General features: G+C 30.6%; 2 protein-coding genes across 2 annotated transcripts; one reads left to right on the forward strand and one right to left on the reverse strand.

Moving 5' to 3' along the window:
- The first annotated feature begins 3,043 nt into the window (after positions 1-3,043).
- Positions 3,044-4,364, forward strand: LOC107019978 (peroxidase 6). Its single transcript, XM_015220325.2, has one exon. The coding sequence runs from the start codon at positions 3,086-3,088 to the stop codon at positions 4,091-4,093; it is 1,008 nt and encodes a 335-aa protein (XP_015075811.1). The 5' UTR covers positions 3,044-3,085; the 3' UTR covers positions 4,094-4,364.
- A 942-nt stretch (positions 4,365-5,306) lies between these two features.
- Positions 5,307-10,262, reverse strand: LOC107020805 (chaperone protein dnaJ 16). Its single transcript, XM_015221308.2, has 12 exons — positions 9,849-10,262; positions 8,836-8,959; positions 8,517-8,599; positions 8,297-8,408; positions 8,116-8,220; positions 7,457-7,507; positions 6,732-6,821; positions 6,520-6,628; positions 6,280-6,428; positions 6,144-6,197; positions 5,795-6,024; positions 5,307-5,721 (listed from the first exon to the last, which is right to left on the reverse strand). The coding sequence occupies exons 1-11, from the start codon at positions 9,983-9,985 to the stop codon at positions 5,800-5,802; spliced, it is 1,239 nt and encodes a 412-aa protein (XP_015076794.1). The 5' UTR covers positions 9,986-10,262; the 3' UTR covers positions 5,307-5,721; positions 5,795-5,799.
- Positions 10,263-22,904: the final 12,642 nt, after the last annotated feature.

A 22,904-nucleotide genomic window follows, 5' to 3' on the forward strand; every position in this document is an offset into this window, starting at 1 on the left:
TGAATTAAATTCGTGTTGTCGAATCAAATTAATTAAAAGTTAGGTATAACCAACATTGACTAATGACTTTATTGCAGAATTAAGATGCTGCTAGTATTCATTTAAATAGGAATCCAATATTAATTAAGGAATATTTGGAGAGAATTGATTTTATCAAAAAAAAAAAGGTCTTTTTTTTATTTATGGTTTTTATAATAATTTTTATACGTAAGAAATTTGAAAATAATATTTTATTTTATTTATTTTAAAAATAGCAAAGAGATTTTAATTTCTCGATATATTTATCTTCTTAAATTTCTACATGTGGCCTAAGTCCTACGAAATACTCCATGTGTAATCACATTCATAAGTGATATATATAAATTCACGTGAATTTATAATCAAACTTTTAATCAATAATATTTATCTATATCGATGAATTTTAATATCGTGTTTACTCAATAATATGTATTACAATTTTTGATAAAAAAACGTGTTATACATTATCTGATCGTCTCGTATTAGCCCGTGTTTTAACGTGACATATTTGTCAAATTTGTCGATCCATTGAAAGTTACGTGACTTACGTATAAAGAAGTCATAATTATGTCATCATATGTGAAAGTTATCTCACATTTGTATTTTTTAAATATGTGGAATTTCTTGACTTTTTTTCTTTTATATTTTTAAACCAAAAATCATTACACAAAACAAATCTAATTTTATTTAAAAACAATTAAATAAAGGAATTTTGCTTATATATATACTATGGTACTCTAAAATTTACAGAATGCACAAGAACATTGAAATTTAACCTAATTTATTTTCCAAAATACAAAATTATTAAGAAAAATGTATTTGATTTTAGTAAAGGTTATTCTTGAAAAGGTGAAATAAACGTAACCAGAAAAGAAAACTTAGAATATCATGAAAAGTTATTCTTGGCAATGCGATATTATATCACGATATGAAATCGTGAGATGAAATCAGCGTTTTAATATGCGATTTCACGATGATTTCATATTCTCCAAAAATCTTAATTTGAGAATTTTATAACCATGATTTCGAATTTTTCAAATACAAAAATTGACCCATAAGTTTATATTTTGTTAAAATAATCCCATATTTATAGCTAGTAGCTATTTATTCCAGATGTAAATAAAATTTATAATTATATCATTGCTTTCTAAAATTTATTATTCTCACCAACATAAAATTTATTATTACTTTAAATCAATTCCTACTTTATCATTTATATTCAACAAATTTATCATTTTTTTTATCAAATTTATTTATCAATCAAATTTATTACTATTACTTTAATGTTTAATATAAAAAAAATAGCTTTCATCTATAATGAGTGAACAAGATTAACCACAATGACTTTCTAATAATTTATTGTGCAACTTTATAATTTTTTGTTTATTCGGCAAAATTCACTTAAACGTTGAATAATTAGATTATGTAATCAACACATATATATATATTTAAAGGAGAAAAAAGGATCACGTAAAAGAATTTGCATTATTGCATACTCCTAATTTGGTATTAGGGGGATGAACAATAGGTACCATTTAAAAACAAATATATTGACCCTTTTAATAGTATTTGTGGCACTTGATTTACACGTTCATCTCATTTTTATTTGAAATAATATGTGATGATTTCATTATTTATGTTGAGTTATGACAATTTCTGAATAGGTATTCTACATTTGAATCAAATTATTTCTAGTTGAAGAATTTCTCTAGTTGCTTTGAAATAATTAGGAAATTCTTTCGGAAATTTTATTTATGGCGCTAATATATTTGGAGTCAAATGTTCAATACATTCTAAGAAGAAAAATCGAAATATCAGTCTAATCGAGATTATCGATCTCCAACAAATCAAGTTGGTGAACTAAAACATCTCAATATAGCAAGCGAAAAGGAAATAACTTAATTAAATTGTGAAAATAGAGTTGTGGGAAAGCAATACAAGTGTGGTGAATATGGTAGGCGAAGTATCAACCAAGATCGCAAAAATCCGATAACTAAAGTGTCACTAGCTTAAGCTCTGACCCGAGTAGCATTGAAAATGTAAAATATAATCGCGTGTATCACCAAAGACCAATAGCAAAAAATCAAAAGAGTGAGAGGCATTGTGTGCGTGTGGGTATACACACCTAATTTTGAGTTCTAAGCTAAACTTAAAATAAACACAATAAAAAAAAGTTTTAGTTAGATTCAAACCCTGATCTCAAAGGGTTTTATCTCTAACTTGTACCAGTAGCACGAGGACACTTCTATTCTTTATATGGATGTACTGTTAATTATATCCTAATTTCTACAAGTTTTTAAAAGTAGATATACATATGATTTTTTCGAAAGTTAGCTGGTGCACGTGCACCCCCTTCTTCATAGTGTGGGTCTGCCTCTGGTTTGAAAAAATTACATATTGTTTCACTAATTAATAATTATACCAGATTTCAAGTTAGATACACTTAGTTTTTTTTTTTTTTTTTTTTTTTAACTAGATACACTTTGAAATACAAATTCATAGGAAGAGAGGTGAGTGAGAGAGGAGAGAGGCAAACGATGTAGGAGGAAAGCGAGCAAGTCATCTCTGTGTATCCCAAATACATGTATTAAGATACCAAATACATTTTGAAATATACATACAAACGGAGAGAAGCGATTGTGAGAGAAGGAGAGAGGGAAAAAGGCGAGCGAGAGAATCAAATACATGTGAATTTAATCAAATACAATGTATGTGGAAAAAATACACGTATCCAAAATACGAATTCTAGTAAAAGTAATTTTGTTTCTAAACTAGTGAGATTCGTATCGTTAATATAACTTATTACTACTAATTAATATCATGGACAATTAAACAAGAAGGAAAGGAGTAAACACCGGACCTTAAACAGTTTTTAGACCTCTATTTTATGTTTGTTGCATGCAAAATATTGCCAATCTCAAATTTCAAACGTCATTAAACATAATTAGTTTTACACCTCTCTTATTCTTAGCCCCTCAAAAAAAAAAAATCCAACAAAAAATATACTAAAAGCTTTTTTTTATATTTTTTCATTTGCTTTCTCACAAATTTCTCTTTTAATAAAATCATGGCATTACCACTTCTCTCAATTTTCCTTTTTTCATCTCTAACCTTATTTTCTCTTACGGAATCCAAACTCAATATCGACTATTACAACAAAACATGTCCTCAATTTGATAAAATCATCCAACAAATCGTCGTCGATAAGCAGCTCGCGGCCCCCACCACCGCGGCTGGGGCCCTCCGCCTCTTCTTCCACGATTGCATGGTGGGAGGATGTGACGCGTCGTTGTTGATTTCCTCAAATTCTTTCTCCCAATCAGAGCGTGACACGGATATCAACCTCTCCCTCCCGGGGGACGCTTATGATGTTGTCACACGTGCAAAAACCGCATTAGAACTACAATGCCCTGGCATTGTATCTTGTGCAGATATTTTAGCTGTTGCAACTCGTGACTTGATTACAATGGTTGGAGGTCCATTTTACTCGATTCGCCTAGGGCGAAAAGATAGCTTTGAATCATACGCAAAAGATGTTGAAGGACATATTGCTAGGCCCAACATGACTATGGACACAATAATCAATATGTTTGCATCAAAAAATTTAAATGTACAAGAAATGGTGGCATTAATGGGTGCACATACTATAGGATTCTCTCATTGTTCGGAATTTAGTAAGAGATTATTCAAATTTAGTCAGACTTCAGAATCTGATCCTACTATGAACCCTACATATGTACAAGCGCTACAAACCTTATGTGGGAATAACACGAAGGATATGGCTGCGTTCAATGACGTTATGACACCTGGCAAATTCGATAACATGTATTACATAAACTTGCAAAAGGGGCTAGGGTTATTAGCATCTGATCAAGCTATGATTTATGACCAAAGGACAAAGCCATTTGTGGAGCTTTATGCAAAGGATCAAGATGCATTTTTCAAGGCATTTACACATGCAATGGAGAAAGTAAGTGTTTATCAAGTTAAATTAGGGAAAATGGGAGAGGTGAGACGTAGATGTGATGTTGTGAATCAATTACTAGTAAATCCCAACAAGAAAATTGGTGGTTAATTAATTAATTAGGTTGATTATAAGGATTATCATCTAAGACATGTTTTAGTGTCAAGGTGTTTTTGGATTATAATATGTATAGTTTCCATAGAACATGATATGTATTATTATGTTCCAATGTGAATATTTTTGACCTCTTGTTATAATTTCTACATTTGGCTATAGAAAATGTCTGCATTGTGTAAGAATTAAAGACTAGAGTCCATTGTGACATTTTTTCATTAAATCATTGATCTCGTATTTATATAAAGATGAATGTATTGATCGGAAATTTATAAACATGATTGTATAAATCTTGCAAGTTTGGGATAAGTTATTCACTTTTCATATGGGATAGATAATGGTGAGATAAAATAATTCCGAAAGTGATTAATATCAATAACAAAATACGGGATAAGATAATCTCACATTTTATCTAGAAATTATTTTTTTCATGTCATTATCCCACCAACTAAACAACTTGGGGAGGAGTTTTTTTTCTTTTCTTTGGTTTGTTTGTTTGTTACTATTTGGCACACACATCACACATCAATTTCCAATTTCAATCAAGATTATAGTCATTTTTTTGTCAGTCACTACTAAAAGGTCCAATCTTGTAATATGTTTGCATTATATGATTGAGACAAATAATTGGCTACTCAAGAATCAACTTAATTCATACTCCCTCTGTCACTATTTACTTGTCCATATTTTCTTTTATATCTGTCTCTAGAAAGGACAATAATATTTTTTTCCTAATATACCCTTATTTAGTTCTAAAAAAATTTCTAATACGACTAAGTTGTAATGCATGTTTTTTGGAATCAGAAAATACATATTATACTTTGGAGGTTACATAATCTTTTAAGTTAAGGATAATTTTAACTAACCTACGATAATAATTGATGTCTTAATATGTGTTCCACTACTAAAGTGGACAACTAAATAGAAATATAGGGAGTATTAGATGGCATGTTAAGAGCTCATCACCCCTTTCAAATTTTTGAAATTTTTTGACTTTATTGACTTATTTCATATCAAATGACATCTTAACAACTCATCAAAAGTACCTCACCTCAGATGGAGGGGGGGGGGGGTTGAACATGGGGTGACAGGCTGACAAATCCTAGACTAGCATGAGCTTTACCAGCAACAAAATCCAATATAACTTTTGGCAGAATCTAGTTGGTCTATTATATATTCTATCAAAGTGTTCACAAACTCCCAACAAACTAATAAAAAAGATGTAGATGCTTGACTTATAATATACATATTTGGCATCTGAGGCTAAAAGAGCAACAATATTGTATCCTTCACTTTTTTGTATTTAGTTCTTTGTCTGAACTAACAAAAGAACCAACTTCTTTTACCACATAAAAACACACAGAAGCATAGCACAATCAAGAAAGACTTGTGATTGAATAATGCAATTTACATGTGTGAGTGTTCGAGGAAAGAGTTTTTCGTGTGCTTCCCGTGTAAACACCATTCCATAAAATTAACAATATTTCAGCGCAATAGTGATGCCTAGCTACTGCAATGAAGTCCCTTCGAAAGAATTCTTGAAGTCCTGCAATAGGTTCATTGCTTGGACTAAAAGAAAGTGTACCTCCGCAACTACTCATTCAGTTACCGTGTTTCTCTATAAACTGCGTGTAAAATGGAAATATAAATGTATAGCAGTCGAAAGGAAGTGATATTGTAAAAGAAAAAGAAGCTCACCCTAATTAACAAGCTTTCCTCTTGTCAACTTTTAAGGGAATGTTGAACCATTTCTTCTTCTTCGTCCGGTCTCTTAAAGGCTTCTTTTCTTTTACTGAGCCATCTTCACTGGCTGCCTTGGGTCCACTTTTGTTCTTACTTCGATTGCTGCTGCTACTACTACGTTTCATCACGGGAAGAGTTGTATAGGAAGCATGAATTTCATTGCGGTGCTTAAGAAGCTCATCAATCTATTGGTTAGCAAAGAAGTAAAAACAATAATTTAACTTTTGTCCTAGGGATATAAAATCACTTCAAATAGGTAACGAGATTAGAGTTGCAGATGAAGTTTTCAAAGCATCGAACTTACAGCTTGCATTTCTTGAGCATATCTACTTGTCATCTCAGTAAATTGTGTTAAGACCTGTCAATTAAAAGAAGGAATTGATAAGATCGAAGAAACATAAAGAAAGAGATCACCAATTAATGAACGAAGGAGCACAGACCTCCCTATATTCTGTTTCAAACTTAGACAGTTCCACTCTTTTTGACAAAATCTGAGCTTCTACTGCTCTAAGATTCTCTTTTTCCTCAGTAAAAGGTTCAGCGCAGACCACTTCAATGGTGTAGCTAACACTTTTAAAAAAATTGTCACCTGCAAAAGTCAACAAGGAAAAGAGCGAGGTGCTGAGTATCATATTTCCATTGAATTGCATTGGAAGTTCAGATTGGCAAGAGAAAAATACCATAAATTGCAAAAACATGTGTGCCAGCTTTGAGCTCAGTTATCTCGCATGGTTGAAATCCATCCAATTTCTTGAAAAATGCAGAGTCCGGATCCTTTGTGGCTGCTGCCTATATATTAATTAGCTCAAGCGGCAAAATAATGTGAGCACATGGACGCAAAACTGAAGAGGAACGTACAAAAAATTGACACTATGCATAGATATAAACTCACTGATGTCTGGGTTTGATCCATGTGATATACTGGGAAACCAAGAAAATACATGCCAGCGGATGTGACTTTCCCTGTTTTTGAACTATCTTCCTGCAAAGAAGTCGCAAAAAATTTACAGCAGATATTAATGAAGTAGTCATGCCAGGATCATAAACCAGATTAGCATCAACAATGACGAGTGATTTTTGGCAACTGATGGACTGCGACTAATCTGAGGGAAGATGGCCTAGCTTATATGAGAGCGTATGAAAACCGAATGCCACAAAATAGAAAGAAAATATGAACACAGCATATGCGTCAGAAAAGTGACTGGAGAAACTTTTGTCCCCATCTTGAGTCAAACCCTTAGGAACAACTGCAGAGGCAAAACCCTCAAAACCCGGGGATGATGGCACCTCCTCTAGACCATTCACTTAATACTAGGCTTAGTTCGCTTGGCGTAAGGCCTGAGCTCAATGCTTAAGCCACAAAGTCCCCCAATCTTTGTCGAGTGAACTTCAGCCTGGGGGCAAATGAGAAACTTATTATTGTTGCTAAAAAAGATCTTTTAGGACTACACATAAACTTCTTGATTCGAACAGAAAACAAATATCCATATCCACATATTTATAAGAAAAAAGGAGCTCATTGTGCTCTTCAAGCCTAAACTGCCATGAAACTTGAAGTGTGATCTAGATTACTTGACCACAATAAGGAGCAACAAAAGAACGGAAAGAGATTGGAACCTGTAATGCAAGGCTTAGTCCACCATTTTCTTCTTGGTCAAAGTACAATAGCTGCAAACACACAATTTAAATTACCAAACTGTGACAAACTCAAAACAGATCAACACAATGGAAAAAATTGAGTTGATCCAAAAAAAATTTGAAATAAATAGATCATTTCATAATCAATGATGATAATCATAATATGATACTCTCAGATGAGAAAAGCAGGTCTGCTGATGCTGGTTTGTCATATTAATATAGTCTAAAATTGGTATCACTCTGCTTGATGCTTCTATACAAAAGAGAATATCGAAAGCATCTAAGAGTTTGTGTCTATCAAATGATTTATCACGAAAACAAAAGAGAGCCCATCTGAGGATGAATATATTTGGAAATATTCTAGAAGCACGCTATTAAGCCACTAACTAGGCTAAACATAAAATATTGCTAAGTGACATAAATAAGTCTGTGAGTCTGCAAATGCAATAGTAAACCTAGGAGTCCTTTATTAGTAATGTAGCAGTCTTTCAGTAGAAAAAGTTCTCCACTTTTATTCGCCAACTGACCTAAATGAATTTTTTATCATCAGAATTCTGAGTTCAAGTACCAAGCATTCGGTGGAACAAATATACACATAAAGCAAACCTAAGCATATTTGGGTTTAGATTTTGACAGACCTTAAATTTGCTTTTTTCTCGTGAATGAACTCGGCAAACAAGGCCCCCTTTCGCTTCCTTTTCTGTTATTGTAACAGAGTAGAAGTGAGCAGACTGTTTCTCTACCTGTTAAGAAGAAGATAAGAACTTCCGCAGTAACTACATTTTAACAAGAAGGAATGACAAAGATTTAGATAGATACCTTCTTACACAAAGGTTGTCCAAGTGGAAGTGGTTGAATAGATACTGAACCATTTAAGGCCTCCTCTAGAACAGTTGCAGAGACGGTGGTTTTTATTGGTACACCAAGCTTACTGCTCATAATGAAATAACAAAAAACACATCATGGAGCATAAATTTCATGAACAGAAGTCTGAATTCAACAAAAAGGAACATAAAGATTACAAGCAATATATACTAACCTAAAGAGTGCAGCAAACATAGTATTCACGGTTCCCAAACTTGACAGATCAAGCTCCAAATCTTGGCTTTCTGACTCAACAGCCTGCTTAAATAGTACTTCGATTAGGCAGATCACCAGCATTCTCATTTTTTTCCAGTAGGGAGAATGCACTGAGAAAGTCTAACTCTTAATCTAAAGATAGCGACCTAAGATAAAGAGCACTACAAAATTCTAACAGAAACAAATCATCAATGAACAACCAGAAGGCATCATATGCTTAGGAAATGTAACTAATTTAACTTCTTGCCCTACAGACTATACTGAGGGAAAAAAACAACCTCAAAGCCAGCTGAGTCATATTGACGCCTTTTATCTTGATCAGATAAAATGTTATATGAAAAGGTGACCTCCTTGAACATGTCTGCTGCTTTAGGGTCATTTGCATTCTTGTCAGGATGATACCTACAATATGCAAAAGTGTAAGCAGAAGAGAAAACAATATAACCTCCATCAGACAAGAAGGATCATAACTTGCATCCTGATAATCAAAAAGGACTTAGAATACTACTTCCCAATTCGCATGAGAGCAATATTTTGAAAATTGGTTGCTAATCGTTTTACAAACATTATAATTTCCAGAGTCATCCAGAACCAACTTTGTAACTGTTGCCATGGAAATATTCTACTTCGATGTATCAAACTCAAAGGTAACTTTCAGAAACTACCATACACTTATTGCTATCATTTCTATATAACGATGCCTACAGAGCTACCATTCCCAAGTAAACTTATTTTATTGATCCCAGGGGTAATAGCAACAACACACATCACAAAATCTAAAACTTTCCCCCTTTCCACTCTTTTTTCGGGGGATAACCATGGTGTCCCGAACAGCTTGTACACACCTTGAATAATTCAACCGGATACATCTCACCACTCACCAGCATAGCAACATGTACTAGGTAACTCAATGCACCTACACTAATTCTACAAGATACATGTCACCTCACCTCCAACAAGCAAACAACATGTGCTAGGTAACTCTATGCACCTCGACTAATTCCACGGGTTACATGTCACCTCCCACCAACAACACGTACCAAGTGACTAGAACATGTAGGAAGAAATTAACTAGTTTTTTTGTCTCTGCTGATATCTCATAGTGCTCAACCCACCCTTGAGTGCCTCTTTTCTTCCACACTCAGACACCCCAAAAAGACAAAAAGATACAATAAAATTGAAACTACAGAACATGGGATTTCAAGAAAACACTTTTACAATACCAAAACCAAAAGAAATTACATAAAAAATCAAAACTTTAATTGAAAAGAGCAAAAAAAAATCAACATACTTCAAAGCTAATTTCCTGTAAGCACTTTTGATTTCTTGATCTGTAGAATTCCTGGAAACACCTAAAACCTCATAAGGATCTCTCCTTAAAGGCTTTTCTGCCTCACCCTTCTCTGATTTAGACTTATGACCAGGCATTCTTCTTCTTCTTAGCACACACTTCAAGGTCACAACTTTAGATTTTATTTTTTTTCAAAAATTTCAAAAAAACACTAATGTTATTTCATAAAGATCGAAACTTTAACCTTAAAAACTGTTAATTTTCTCATACCCAAATCAAATTTTCCAAGAAATTTTTCTGGGAAAATTTTGGGGTATTCGAAAACCCTAAAAATGGAAACCTAAGGTTCCAAGCTGGAAGAGAACTGTGTGTAAGCAGAGAAGACTTTCGATTTTTTTTCCTTTAGAGAGATAAATTTTCAAAATTTGTATACTGTTCTTGCTATCATACGCAGTGGGTATACTGCGCCATTTTGGCACGTGAGACTCATATGCCCAAATTTATTTAAATTTGTATATAAATTATTTTAAAATTGTTACCATCGAATTAATAAATATAATAATCATTTAATTGTTATCAATTTTGATTTGATTATTCGTTTATTAATCACACAAGTAAAAAAAAAAATACTTATTTAGAATACTTTTTGTTTTGAGATCTTGCTCTTTTATAAAGAAGTTTTGATAAAGACATATATAAAATATTTAAATTATTTGATTACACACACACATACACACACACATATATATATATATATATATATATATATATATATAAATCAAAATCTTATTGATTTTAAAAACATAAAGTCTATTCAAATTCAAAAAATCAATTTATTTTAAGGCATAATGTAAAAATATGTCATGTAACTAAGTTTTAGTTTACATTTATATTCTCCAATTTTAGGTATATACAAGTAAACATTTAAATTTACATAAAAATTTGAACAAATAGACACATGTTATTAGTCATACATGACAATCCTACGAGTTAATTTACGTCTTACACGGTGTCTGCAATGTATTATGTCACGTAAGACTCAACATGTGTTTATTTGTTTAACTTTATACAAGTTAAAATGTTTACTTGTTTACACCAAAAGTTAAAGAATAAAAATATAAAATGGGATCTAGTTGAAAAACATACATGCATATTAAACTTTTATTTAATAAATTTTTAATTCGATTTTTATCCAAATCGTAAAAACGTCAATATATGTCCACTAGTAAAGTGAGGTGCGTAATGCGCACTTGGCGTAGAAAAGATTTGGGGTCAGTTTTTGATTTTGAAGAGTTTGTGGGGTTGCTGAGGTGGCAAAAACAGAAAAAATGAACTGTATCTTATTCATAGCCACCATGATTAATGGTGTAAAGGAAATTAAACTCATTGAGATCACAATCAATGGAGTTAGGGGAATGATTAGGAAATTTGACCTTAAATACAAAAATTATGATATTTTAATCATATACTATATACTTTTTGGTTCATGATTTACAATACCTTTATATGGTAACATGCTTTCATAATTTACAAATATACGACATATTTTGTATACGTATATCGACATATATATAACACATATTTTGTAGACGTATATCTAGACATATTTGTGTGCGAGAACGACGAATATAGATGAAACTAACATTTTTAAATTCGTTGATTTGAAAAATTTATTTCTTTATATTTTGAATTCACACCACGACCAAGAACGTAACTATGCTAGGGTGTCCATTCGTCGAAAAATAATACATAAAGTGATTAAATAACATATTTTGGACACCCTTGACAGAGCAAGAGGTTGTAGCCTGGTGATTTTAATGCCTTGAAAGAGTCCTAGCCGCTCATGTGTTTGAATCTCACTTGCAACAAAAAACAAATTTCTCCTAACACCCGCTATAAAATTTCTGACTCCGATACTGAATTCGCCGATGTATTAGCAAGTCCTTGTCTATTTTGTAGAGGAGAACTATATTGTAGATTTATAGTTTCTATATACATTATGTAAGTTTTAAAGTCCCTTTTATTGTGGTCCTATGTTGTTTTCGTCATATTATATCACATTTACTCAAATATCTTTTAATTTTGCAACTAAAGTTTATTTTTCACTTCCTATCAAATTGGCTAAAGCAAAAATTGATTGTTTGCTTTTATAATTACTTTTCTGGTCTCAAAATATTTGTTCATACATACATGAATATTGTCCAAAAATAATTATAAAGTGGCCATTTGTCAAAATAATTGAACATCTAATGTTACTTTGAACCATTTTGTCGGTTAACAAAAACAATAGAGAGATTCAACTTTTGTCGGTGGAAGTTTTTTTTTAAAATCGATAAATCGGTAATTGATTTAGAAGTGAGTTATATATGTATTAAAATTTTATATAAAAATATTATATTTGGTAGGTTAATTACGAAGTAAGTTATTTACGCATAAAATCAATTTGAGATTTAATTTGTAATATGAAATTTGCATAAATAATATATATTTACATCGTTAAATCACTTCTATGTATATATATATAATAAAATAATAAATTTTAATATATATATTGAGTGACAATATATTGTTTATCCAATTTTATTGAAGTCTTTTTATCCATTTGGATCCTATGATTTCTATACTTAGCCGTCTTTAAGAGAGTGATACAATTCAAAGTACAGCTCACAGATTTAACTTTTAGTGTGAATTTTTCTATTAACATATTATAAAATATAATATAATAAAGTTCACATATTATTAAACTAATATGTAATATCAGTGGTTATATTTTATGAATAGTTAATTAAGACTATAGCATTGAACCGTGCATAATGTATCTTTGTATAATTAAGAGCAAAGTTTGAAGTTAATAATAAAACAATAACATAATATGTTCAAAAAGATAATCCGAAAACTCTTATTTTGAGTACTTAGTATTATGAAATTTATTTGCTTGATTAAGTACACTCTAAAAACAAGTGATAATATATATTAGTGTGCATAATGGACAAGAAAACTAGTAAACATTAGTAAATAAATTGTCATTAGAAAAGTATTAGGAAAAATAATTCAAAGTAATTAGTTGCCTAAAGTATGTAGCTGTGTGGTTATGATAAATGAGTTAGATAAAATTGTGTGATATTTGTAGTTGGTGGTGAATGATTAAAGTGCAATAGGAATTAGTGAGGGTGATTGTGCAACAAAAATAGATTAGTAGCTAGCTTAAGGTTATCTTTATATAATATCTTACTTGCATTAAATCTTTATATGTGCAATTATAATTATGTTTCAATATGCCAGGCAATTATATGAATACTTATTGATCATTTAATAATAATAATAATAATAATAATAATAATAATAATGACAACTTGATCTAATAATTAAATAATTTATAGATGACAATTTTAATTTCATAATAGAAATATTCAGATATTATTATCACTAAACGTAAAATTGTTACGAGAAATTAATAGAGATAACAAACTAATAAAGAAATTATATAACATTGACGGAGTACTAGTAAAATAAGAGAATCATTGAAGAAGAAAATTAGAAGAAAGATGAGGAGCTTAGACTCCGTAGAAAAAGAGTATAGGACTAGACATTTTTCTCAACAATTGAGATTGGATCCCAACTCAACCTTTGGGAAGGTCTTTTAGTTTTGTTACTTCTTCTTGGCCCAATAATTAGTTGTATGGTGTCTCATATTAAAATTCTTTTTCCACGTAATAAGATTTTTTGAAGAAAAAATACAAATTAGGAAAAATTACCTAGCTATACATTTTATTTCACCATAATCTCTAAAATTTCTTATTATTTAATTTTTTTTTGAAAATTCCCTCTAGGATACATCACTCTCTTCTCGCTGATACATGTCTATATCCCCTCTCGAATACATTCCTCCTCTCTCGGATACATCTCTCCCTGTGCTTCTCAATGTCCTATCTCTCTCTGGTACATCTCTCACTATGTATCCGGATGTCTTATTCCTTTCTGATACATCTCTCTCCTCTCGGATACATTCCTTTTCTATGTATCTGGATGTCCAATGATTAATTCAGAAGTCCAACTGATATATTTAGAATTTATAAATTTTAAATTTTTTTTTATAATTTGACAAAAAATAAAAAAATTAAATATAAGTAATCCTTAACACTATAAAATTTAATCTAGCCCCAAAGCACATATAAAAAACAACCCCACCCACCCAAAAAAAAAAGTATGCAATAATATATTTGAAAACGAAATAACTATTGCAAAATCCTTTTGGATGTAGGGGTCCAATATAATGTCACTATATATGTTGAAAAGCATGTCCCATCCCTTTAATTCAGTGGAAAATTTGTCTTTTGTTACAGAAATAAATAGGTAGAAAGTAATTAATCAATTATGAAATTTTGAAAAGAAAATAAAAGTATCTGGCATTTGCATGACTTGTTAAATTTACTTTATTTGCCAGCATTTGCAAGAAAAACATTAAAAAGTATATCCACCTTATTGTACTTTATTTTGTGCTAAACAATTATAAGATGATAGAATAAAATAAGGTACTTATAAAGTAATATCATCAAAGTGTGTTTAAATGAAGGAAAACTACATATATAACATAAATTAAATAACTACGTACTATCTCAACGTTATGTTTTAGGGCAAGAAAATATTCATATTTTCGTATCGATGAAAAATGTGTTATTAAATTTATGTGCTTGATACAAAGTGGTTGAATGTTGGTTTAAAGGTTTCTCCGATGAAATCTTACTTTCTTCATAGATAACGTAAAATAATATCTCACATAACATGTTGAACATTGTGTTTTTTTTTTCAAATTACTCAAAGAAAAAATTGATATAATTTAGCAATCAACGTACATATATATACCTTTGTTTTAGTTGTGTCAGTTTTCAAGGACAACGTGATATTTTCATCTAATATCACTCCTTTTCCTTTTATCACCTTCAAACATTTTCTTATTTATCAATATTTCTTCCTCAAGTTTTCTACCTAATATTCTATAATTTAGATTTTACAGATTTATTTTTAGGTATTAGAATTATTTTTAGTCGAATCCCCATATCCATATTTATACATGAATATGTATCTCCAAATATTAAAATTTAGATCATAGAGGATCTGACCTCCGCACCCAGTCCAAGCAACTTAGACAGTGTAAGCTCATTCTATGGATTGAATACTTAGTTACTTATTACCAAAATATATATATTAAAAAAAATCTTTTCACCCCTAAATGAATGATGTGGAATTCAATCATATCTCAAATCAAACGTGGAATAAAACTAATCTAAAATTTTTATCTCAAAATTACTATTCTTATCCCATTGTAATCATGATTTTCGCTAAAACGATTGACTTAATTCAACTATAGATTTGTACATTATAACCTAGTGTCGATCTGATTATATATTTATAATTGCTTATAAAAAAATATAGGAAATAACTTTTATAGCATTTGTCCCAATTCTATTTGAGAAACAAATTATTTACTTTTAGTCTTGGAAAATTAATTAGAAGTCCCTAAAATTTGACTATACCTTCCTTTTTACATCTTATGGCCACTGTAAAAGTGAACCTAAATAATAATAAAAATGGTACATGATTATGATAAACAAAAAATGGAAATCTCTAGAACATGTGGAAAAACTTTAAATTTTGATGAATAGACCATTTTATGAGGCTTAATACATCAATAGCCATTTAAATTAGCGATAAATTTCATTTAGACATTCAAATTATAATTTATATTAATTGATATACTTTATATTATAGAGTATTCATATCATGCACTTTCAAATCTAGTATTTAGACTTTTTTGGTGCATGGTCTAAAATGTTCGTTACATAGACACATTAACTAATTATTACAAAATAGCACCTCATAATTATATGAATTAGAATTAATAAGTCGAATAACATCAGACATGTTCCAGTTGAGGAAGATGTGTATAATTGAAGAAAATAACATATTTTAATCGGTTAATTTATTTATGTGATAATGATCATTACTTAAGATTACGCGCAAAAGTTATTTCTAAATTTGAATTGAAAGTGTCTTATAAAAAATACTTTATAATGTGTTCATATACTTAATTGAAGTAAGTTGTAATTTCAGTGTCTATGTAAAATTTGTTCGCAAAGTAAGAAGTTATCTACGTATTAGATATTTAAATTTCACTTGAAATTACCTGGCAAACGTGTACCTAAACTTCTCTAAATCTTTTTAACAAATGTTTGATTTGTTCCATAATAGTACATTTCTTAATTACATTATTATAGGAATAACTACATATATAACTCTACTTACCATATCCTTTGGTTTAATTTTAAAAGTGAGCCTAAATAAGAAGAATAATAATTGTACATGATTATGATAGACAAAAAAGGAAAATTAATTATGATGAACAAAAAAGGAAAATTGACCACTTGTTCAGCATATGTGGAAAAACTTTAAATATGTTGATCTCTCTAGACTAGTATAAATATCCACTCTTGTTAAGCTTATTTTCACTCAATTTTTTTTTTGCCTCCTTTTAGAAGCTCATGATGTTTTGAGAAATTCATCACATGATAGTGAAAGTGACACGATTGATGAGGATGAATCTGAAGTTTCAAAGGTTTCACGCAAAACAATGACACTAGAAATGGGAAGTTGTTGATCTAACCTTTGAAATTTCAGTTTCATCCTCGTCAGTCATGTCACTATTTACTAATTTAATAGAAGTTTTATTTTTTTTCTTTTTTTTATGGAAAGGAGAATGACGAATTAATTTATAATAACGATTCAATATTTAATTAATAAAATAGATTATAGCTTATTTAATTAGTATAGAGGTAAATTGACAATTCAATTTTAAATTTTGGAGTTACCCAGTATATCTAATTTTTTTTATTATTTATTTTTGATAATATGATGATAAGTTAGGGAAATGAGGAGGTGTAGTTATGAAGTTTATTTTAAATGGAAAAATAATTTTCTAAAATGATTCTAAGTAAATAAATTAATAGGTAAGAGTTATTTTTGTAATTTAACTTTTGACTGAGATACTTTCCACTTTTAGTAATACTAGTCCACAAAACGTGCGTTACACATTTGTCCCCTAATTGACATTAGAAAAATAAATTTATATAAGTAAATATATCATAGTGGAGCGCACAAATATTCATCGCTAAGTTCAAAGATAAGTCCTTTTGTATGTAAATTTGAGATGAGAATATAACTATTCACAAAATATAGGATGAAAATCTTATGTTAGATGTTGGAGGTTTGATATTCTTAAAGTTTCATGAAGAAAAATCTTTTATTATATAAGAGGAATCAATATATTTTAATAACGAAATTTAAGTTTTAATAATCAAAAACAAAACTGGCTATAAAAAAGATACGTATAAAGAAAAATATTTACAAAATATTTAGGTGGTGCAACATTAAATTTATAGAAAAAAATTATAAGTTCAAATGGAAAAGAAAGAAAAGTAAATGAAGACATGACATTCATAATAAGAGACATCATATTAAAATATATAGACAATAATATTGTCATATTAATTGAATTACATATTGTTAGAAGTCGACTTGTAATAGAGAAAATATTTTATATGTATAAAAAACTAAAATCATAAATTTTTTGAAAAGAAAGCATGATCATATTAAAAATACATATACATTATATTTCTTGAACTAAAGGATCTGTATATAAAAAATTAAATAGGAATTAAAATACCAGAAAATTCAATGTAACATTTGCACTAATTTTTACGTTACATTATATTTTATTTTATTTTTACTTGTGCACTAATTTTAGTGCCTGTATGTAATAGTTAAGAACATAGATTTTTATAAACATATGTGATTACATATAAAAAAGTATAAACATGTTGTTTTAAAAAGATAAAAAATTTAACAAACAACGAAAAATATCAAGGTCAAACGAGCCTAGAGCATGTAAACTCCCATTTCATTGGTTTTTATGTGCTTTGCCGATCTTCATGTGCTATAGTTTATGGATTTTTGGTAATCTGAAATTTCAAATATTTTTGCGCAAAGTTTTCGTAGACATCCGTTAAGATCGTAGATATGAAGCTAGGTTGTCCCCACGGGCCAACCGACCCATTTAAAGGTCAAACGAGCCTAGAGCAGGTAAACTCCTATTTTTGCCGATTTTCGCAAGTGTGCTATAGTCCATGGATTTTTGGTTATCTTAAATTCCGGTCTGATTTTTTCCAAATTTTTTTATGGACCTCAGTTAAGACCTTAGCTCTGGAGCCAGTTGGTCTCATATGGCTTACAGACCCATTTTCAAGGTTAATAGAGGCTTAGACTAGGCAAACCCTTATTTTACCGATTTTTGTGTGCTATAGTCCATGAATTTTTTGTTTTCCAAAAATTTTGAATTTTTTTGCCAAAAAATTTCAAAGAAGTTCGTCAAGACATTAGTTATGGATCATGTTGTTCCCCACGGGCAAACTAGCCATTTTTTAAGGTCAAACGAGCCCTAGAGCAGTTAAACCCTCATTTTGCTAATTTTCATGTGCAATAGTCCTTGAATTCTTTGTGATTCAGAATTCTAGATTTTTTTTTTGCAAATTTTTCGTGGACGTCTGCAAAGACCTTAGCAATGGATTCAATTGACCCCCACGGGAAAACCAATCCATTTTCAAGGTCAAACGAGCCGAGAGTACGCAAACACTTATTTTGTCGATTTTCGTGTGCTATAGTCTATGAATTTTTGCCGATCCAAATTTCTAATTTTTTTGAAGGCCAAAATTTTTTGTGCACGTCAGTTAAGTCCTTAGAAATGGAGCCAGTTTGTTCCGACGGGCAAACCGATCCATTTTAAAGGTTAAACGAGCACTAAAGCACATAAATTTTCAATTTGCTGATTTTTGTGTGCTATAGTCCATGATTTTTGGTGATCCATAATTTCTGATTTTTTTATCAAAATTTTTCATTGACGCTGTTAAGACCTTAGATTTTGAGCCAATTGGTCTTAGCGAGCAAACCAACTCTTTTTCAAGGTCAAACAATCCCAAAGCTGGTAAACCCTCATTTTGCGGATTTTTGTGTGTTATAGGTCCATTGATTTTTTGTGATCCATAATTCAAGATTTTTTCTATCAAATTTTTTCATGGATGCCCGTTAAGACCTTATCAATGGAGCAAGTTGGTCCCCACGAACAAATCTTTCCATTTTCAAACTCAAACGAGCCTCAAGTAAACCTCTATATTGTCAATTTTTGGTGTGCTATAGTCCATGAATTTTTGTGATCCAAAATTTCAGATTTTTGTCAAAAATTTTAATGGACGTCCATTAAGATCTTAGAAGTGAATCCAGTTAGTCTCCGCGGGCAAATCGGCCGATGTTAAAGGTCAAACAAGTCTCAAAGCATGTAAACCCTAATTTTGCGTACTTTCATGTGCTATATTCTATGGATTTTTAGGTGATCCCAAAATTTGGATTTTTTTGCTGAATGTTTTCATGGACGTATATTATGACCTTATATATGGATTCAATTGGTCTGCATGGGAAAAACAACCCATTTTAATATCAAACGAGCCTAGAGTAGGTAAACCCTCATTTTGTCGATTTTTGTGTGCTATAGTCCGTGGATTTTAGTGATCCAAAATTCCAGATTTGTTTTGCCAAAATTTTTCATGGACACATGTTTTGACCTTATATATTGATCGATTTGTTCCTCATGGGCAAAAAATCCATTTTAAAAGTCAAATGATCCCTAGAGTAGATAAACTCCCATTTTACCGATTTTTGTGCTCTATAGTCCATGGATTTTGGTGATCCGGTATTTCAAAAAAATTTGTCAATTTTTTTCTTGGACTTCTGTTAAACCTTAGCTATGGAGAAAGTTTGTCCCGACGGTCAAACCGACTCATTTTCAAGGTCAAACGAGACCTAGAATAAGCAAACACCCATTTCGCCCATTCTTGTGTTATAGTCCATGTATTTTTGGTGATCCGGCATTCTAACGTCATTTTTGTCCAATTTTTTCGTGGACATCTTTTAAGACGTTATCTATAGAGACATTTGTCCATGATAGCCAAAACGATCCATTTTAAAGGTTAAACGAGCTTCAGAGAAGGTAAACCCCCTATTTTGCTAATTTGCATGTGCTATATTCCATGATTTTTTTTGATACAGAATTTTGACGTCATTTTTGTCCAAAATTTTTGTGCACGTCCGTTAAGACGTTATCTATGGATCCAGTTGACCATAACGGCTAAAACGACCCATTTTCAAGGTCAAAAGAGCCTTGAATCAGGTAAGCCTCCTATTTTATCGATTTTCGTGTGCTATATTTCACTATCTTTTTTGGTGATTCTGAAGTTCGACATCTTTTTTGCCCAATTTTTTTGTGGACGTTGGTAATGACGTTATCTATGGAACCAGTTGATCATGACGATCAAAACTGCCCATTCTTCATATCAAACGAACCCTAGAGAAGGTAAACCCCCATTATTTCAATTTTAGTGTGCTATAGTTCAACATTCTTTTTGGTGATACGGAATTCCGACGTCATTTTATCTAAAATTATTCGTGGTTATCCGTTAAGACGTTAGATATGGAGACAACTGGCCCTGACGGCCAAAATGACCTATTTTCATGGTTAAACGAGTCGTGGAGTAGGTAAACCTCCTATTTTTCCGATTTTTGTGTTTTGTAGTCCATGAATTTTTGGTGATCCAAAATTCCGACGTCATATTTTGTAGATGTTCGTTATGATGCTATCTATTGGAGCCAGTTGACCCTAATGTCCAAAATGACCTATTTTAAAGGTGAATTGAGCCCCCAAGTAGGTAAACCCCCTATTTTGCCGATTATCGTTTGCTATCGTTCACCATTTTTTTGGTGATTCGAAATTTCAATGTCATTTTTCCCCAAATTTTTCGTGGACATCCGTTAAGACGTTAGATATGGAGACATTTGACCCTGATGGCAAAGACGACCCATTTTCAAGGTCAAATGAGCCTTAGAGAAGGTATACCCCCATTTTATCGATTTTCGTGTGCTATGAATTTTCGGTGATATGGAGACAGTTGACCCTAACTGTCAAAATGCCCATTTTCAAGGTCAAACAAGCCCCGAAGCAGGTAAACCTCTCATTTTTTTGATTTTTGTGTGCTATAATTAATGGATTTTTTTGTTGATTCAGAATTTCGATGTTATTTTTGTCCAAAATTTTCATAGACGTTTGTAAAAACATTAAATATGGAGACAACTGGCCCTGACGGCCAAGACGACCCATTTTCAAGATCAAACGAGCCCCAGAGTACGTAAACCCCCCATTTTACAGATTTCCGTGTGCTATACTTCACCATCTTTTTTGATAATCCAGAATTCCAACGTCATTTTTGGCCAAATTTTTCATGGACGCCCGTTAATATTTATAGAATAATATTTAATAAATAATAATAATAATAATGATAATTAAAAAATTGAAGGGAATTTTGTAATCCAACTTTAGACAACTAAGCACCTTCCCACTTATAATTTAATAAATAAATGATATGATATGATGATAATATGATATTCTTGCATTACTTCAACATCTTCATTTATAATATCCTCAAATTTAATAAATATTGATTTACATATACTTCAAGAAGTTTTCTTTATTATATATATCCAATTTAAAAAAAATGGACTTAAATAGTAATTAATATAATGAAAGGTCGTTTCTCGTATTAATGCAATAAAAGTCATTTCCCGTTTCAATGCAAAATTGCAGAATATTTTTCCTGCCATTTAAAAGCATGATTTTAAAAGATTTGTATTGAACAATTTAATAAATAATTCATTTAAATTAGTACATGAATCAAATTCATATTAATAATCAATTTCTTTTTTGCTGTAAAAATCAAGAGTATTTGAAGAATTTCCCATTAAATAACTTTGATATGGACTAAAATCAATGAACTACTTTAATGCACAATAATTTTATTTACTCAAAGTTCATCCTAGCTACTGCTATAAAATACCTAGCATGGTCTTCATGTAAATGATAAGTGGAGAATGAAATATTATTATGCAAAAAATTAATCTTGCTCATCAATTTGTTTGTGCAGTAAATTTCTTTTGTTTTTATCCGTTTCTCCTTGTCCAACCTAATTATTTTCTATGTCCTTTTTTTATATTTGATATTTTTTTTTATAATTTTATTTTTTCTATTTGAATATCGTGTGTCCTACATGAAGAAATTAGTGATATACAATTCATGTTCTACTATATTTCTTAATTATTGATAAACAAACTAATCAGTTAACTTGATATGCTTATTTGTCTTTCGATAGAGTATTCTACCTTAGTAGAAATATACTATGATGGAAAGCTATTTATTGTTGATATAAAATTTTAACTATGATTGAAAAATTGTGAAGCTACTACCTCCAGATTATTGGCTGGGCCCATAAGTAGTTAAGTAGTAATTGTCGAAATTAAAATGTCTACTTTTGCCTTAGAGATATTATTTATGAGGTTGTGATACATTCTTCCACCTAATAATTGAATGTTAATTATTACTCTACCCATAATTTTTAAAATAAAAAGTTGAATATGAAGAGTCCTTCTCTACTATTATGTAAAAACACTTTCAGAATTAAAATTAAAATTTGTTTTTTAAGATTTAATTTACTAAGATTGATGTTACCATAGGAAAGAAATTACACAATTCAAAATGAGAAATTGCAAATGAAAAATAACAAAAAATGCTCGAGTATATCATCTATTTACTGTTTATCTTCATAGTATTCTTTTGAGCACGCAGGAAGCTGTTGTATAATTTCTTGCTCTAACCATTTCACAAGAAACTTTTTACTTGGAATTGTTGTGAAATAATCTTGGAAAAATGGGAGCGGCACCTAAGTAAGAGAACTTGGACAATTAACCAACTCCACTCGGTCGACTCTTGTTTATCCATTTTATATACATCATGTCCTGAGTAGAGCAAAATAGGATTACACCTTTTTTCTTATAAGCATCGATGCAGGTAAACCATATTTACCCACCCAGATGATGATGATCTCCTTTCCTCAATGCACGAACTCC

This window comes from Solanum pennellii, chromosome 5 (genome assembly GCF_001406875.1).
Source record: "Solanum pennellii chromosome 5, SPENNV200".
Lineage (NCBI taxonomy): Eukaryota > Viridiplantae > Streptophyta > Magnoliopsida > Solanales > Solanaceae > Solanum > Solanum pennellii.

Coding starts and splice junctions, on each gene's coding strand:
- LOC107019978 (XM_015220325.2), top strand. CDS start 3,086: ATGGCATTACCACTTCTCTCAATTTTCCTTTTTTCATCTCTAACCTTA.
- LOC107020805 (XM_015221308.2), bottom strand. CDS start 9,985: ATGCCTGGTCATAAGTCTAAATCAGAGAAGGGTGAGGCAGAAAAGCCT. Junction 8,221..8,296: donor GACAACCTTTGTGTAAGAAG/GTATCTATCTAA, acceptor TCTTCTTAACAG/GTAGAGAAACAGTCTGCTCA. Junction 6,822..7,456: donor GACTAAGCCTTGCATTACAG/GTTCCAATCTCT, acceptor ACTTCTTTGCAG/GAAGATAGTTCAAAAACAGG.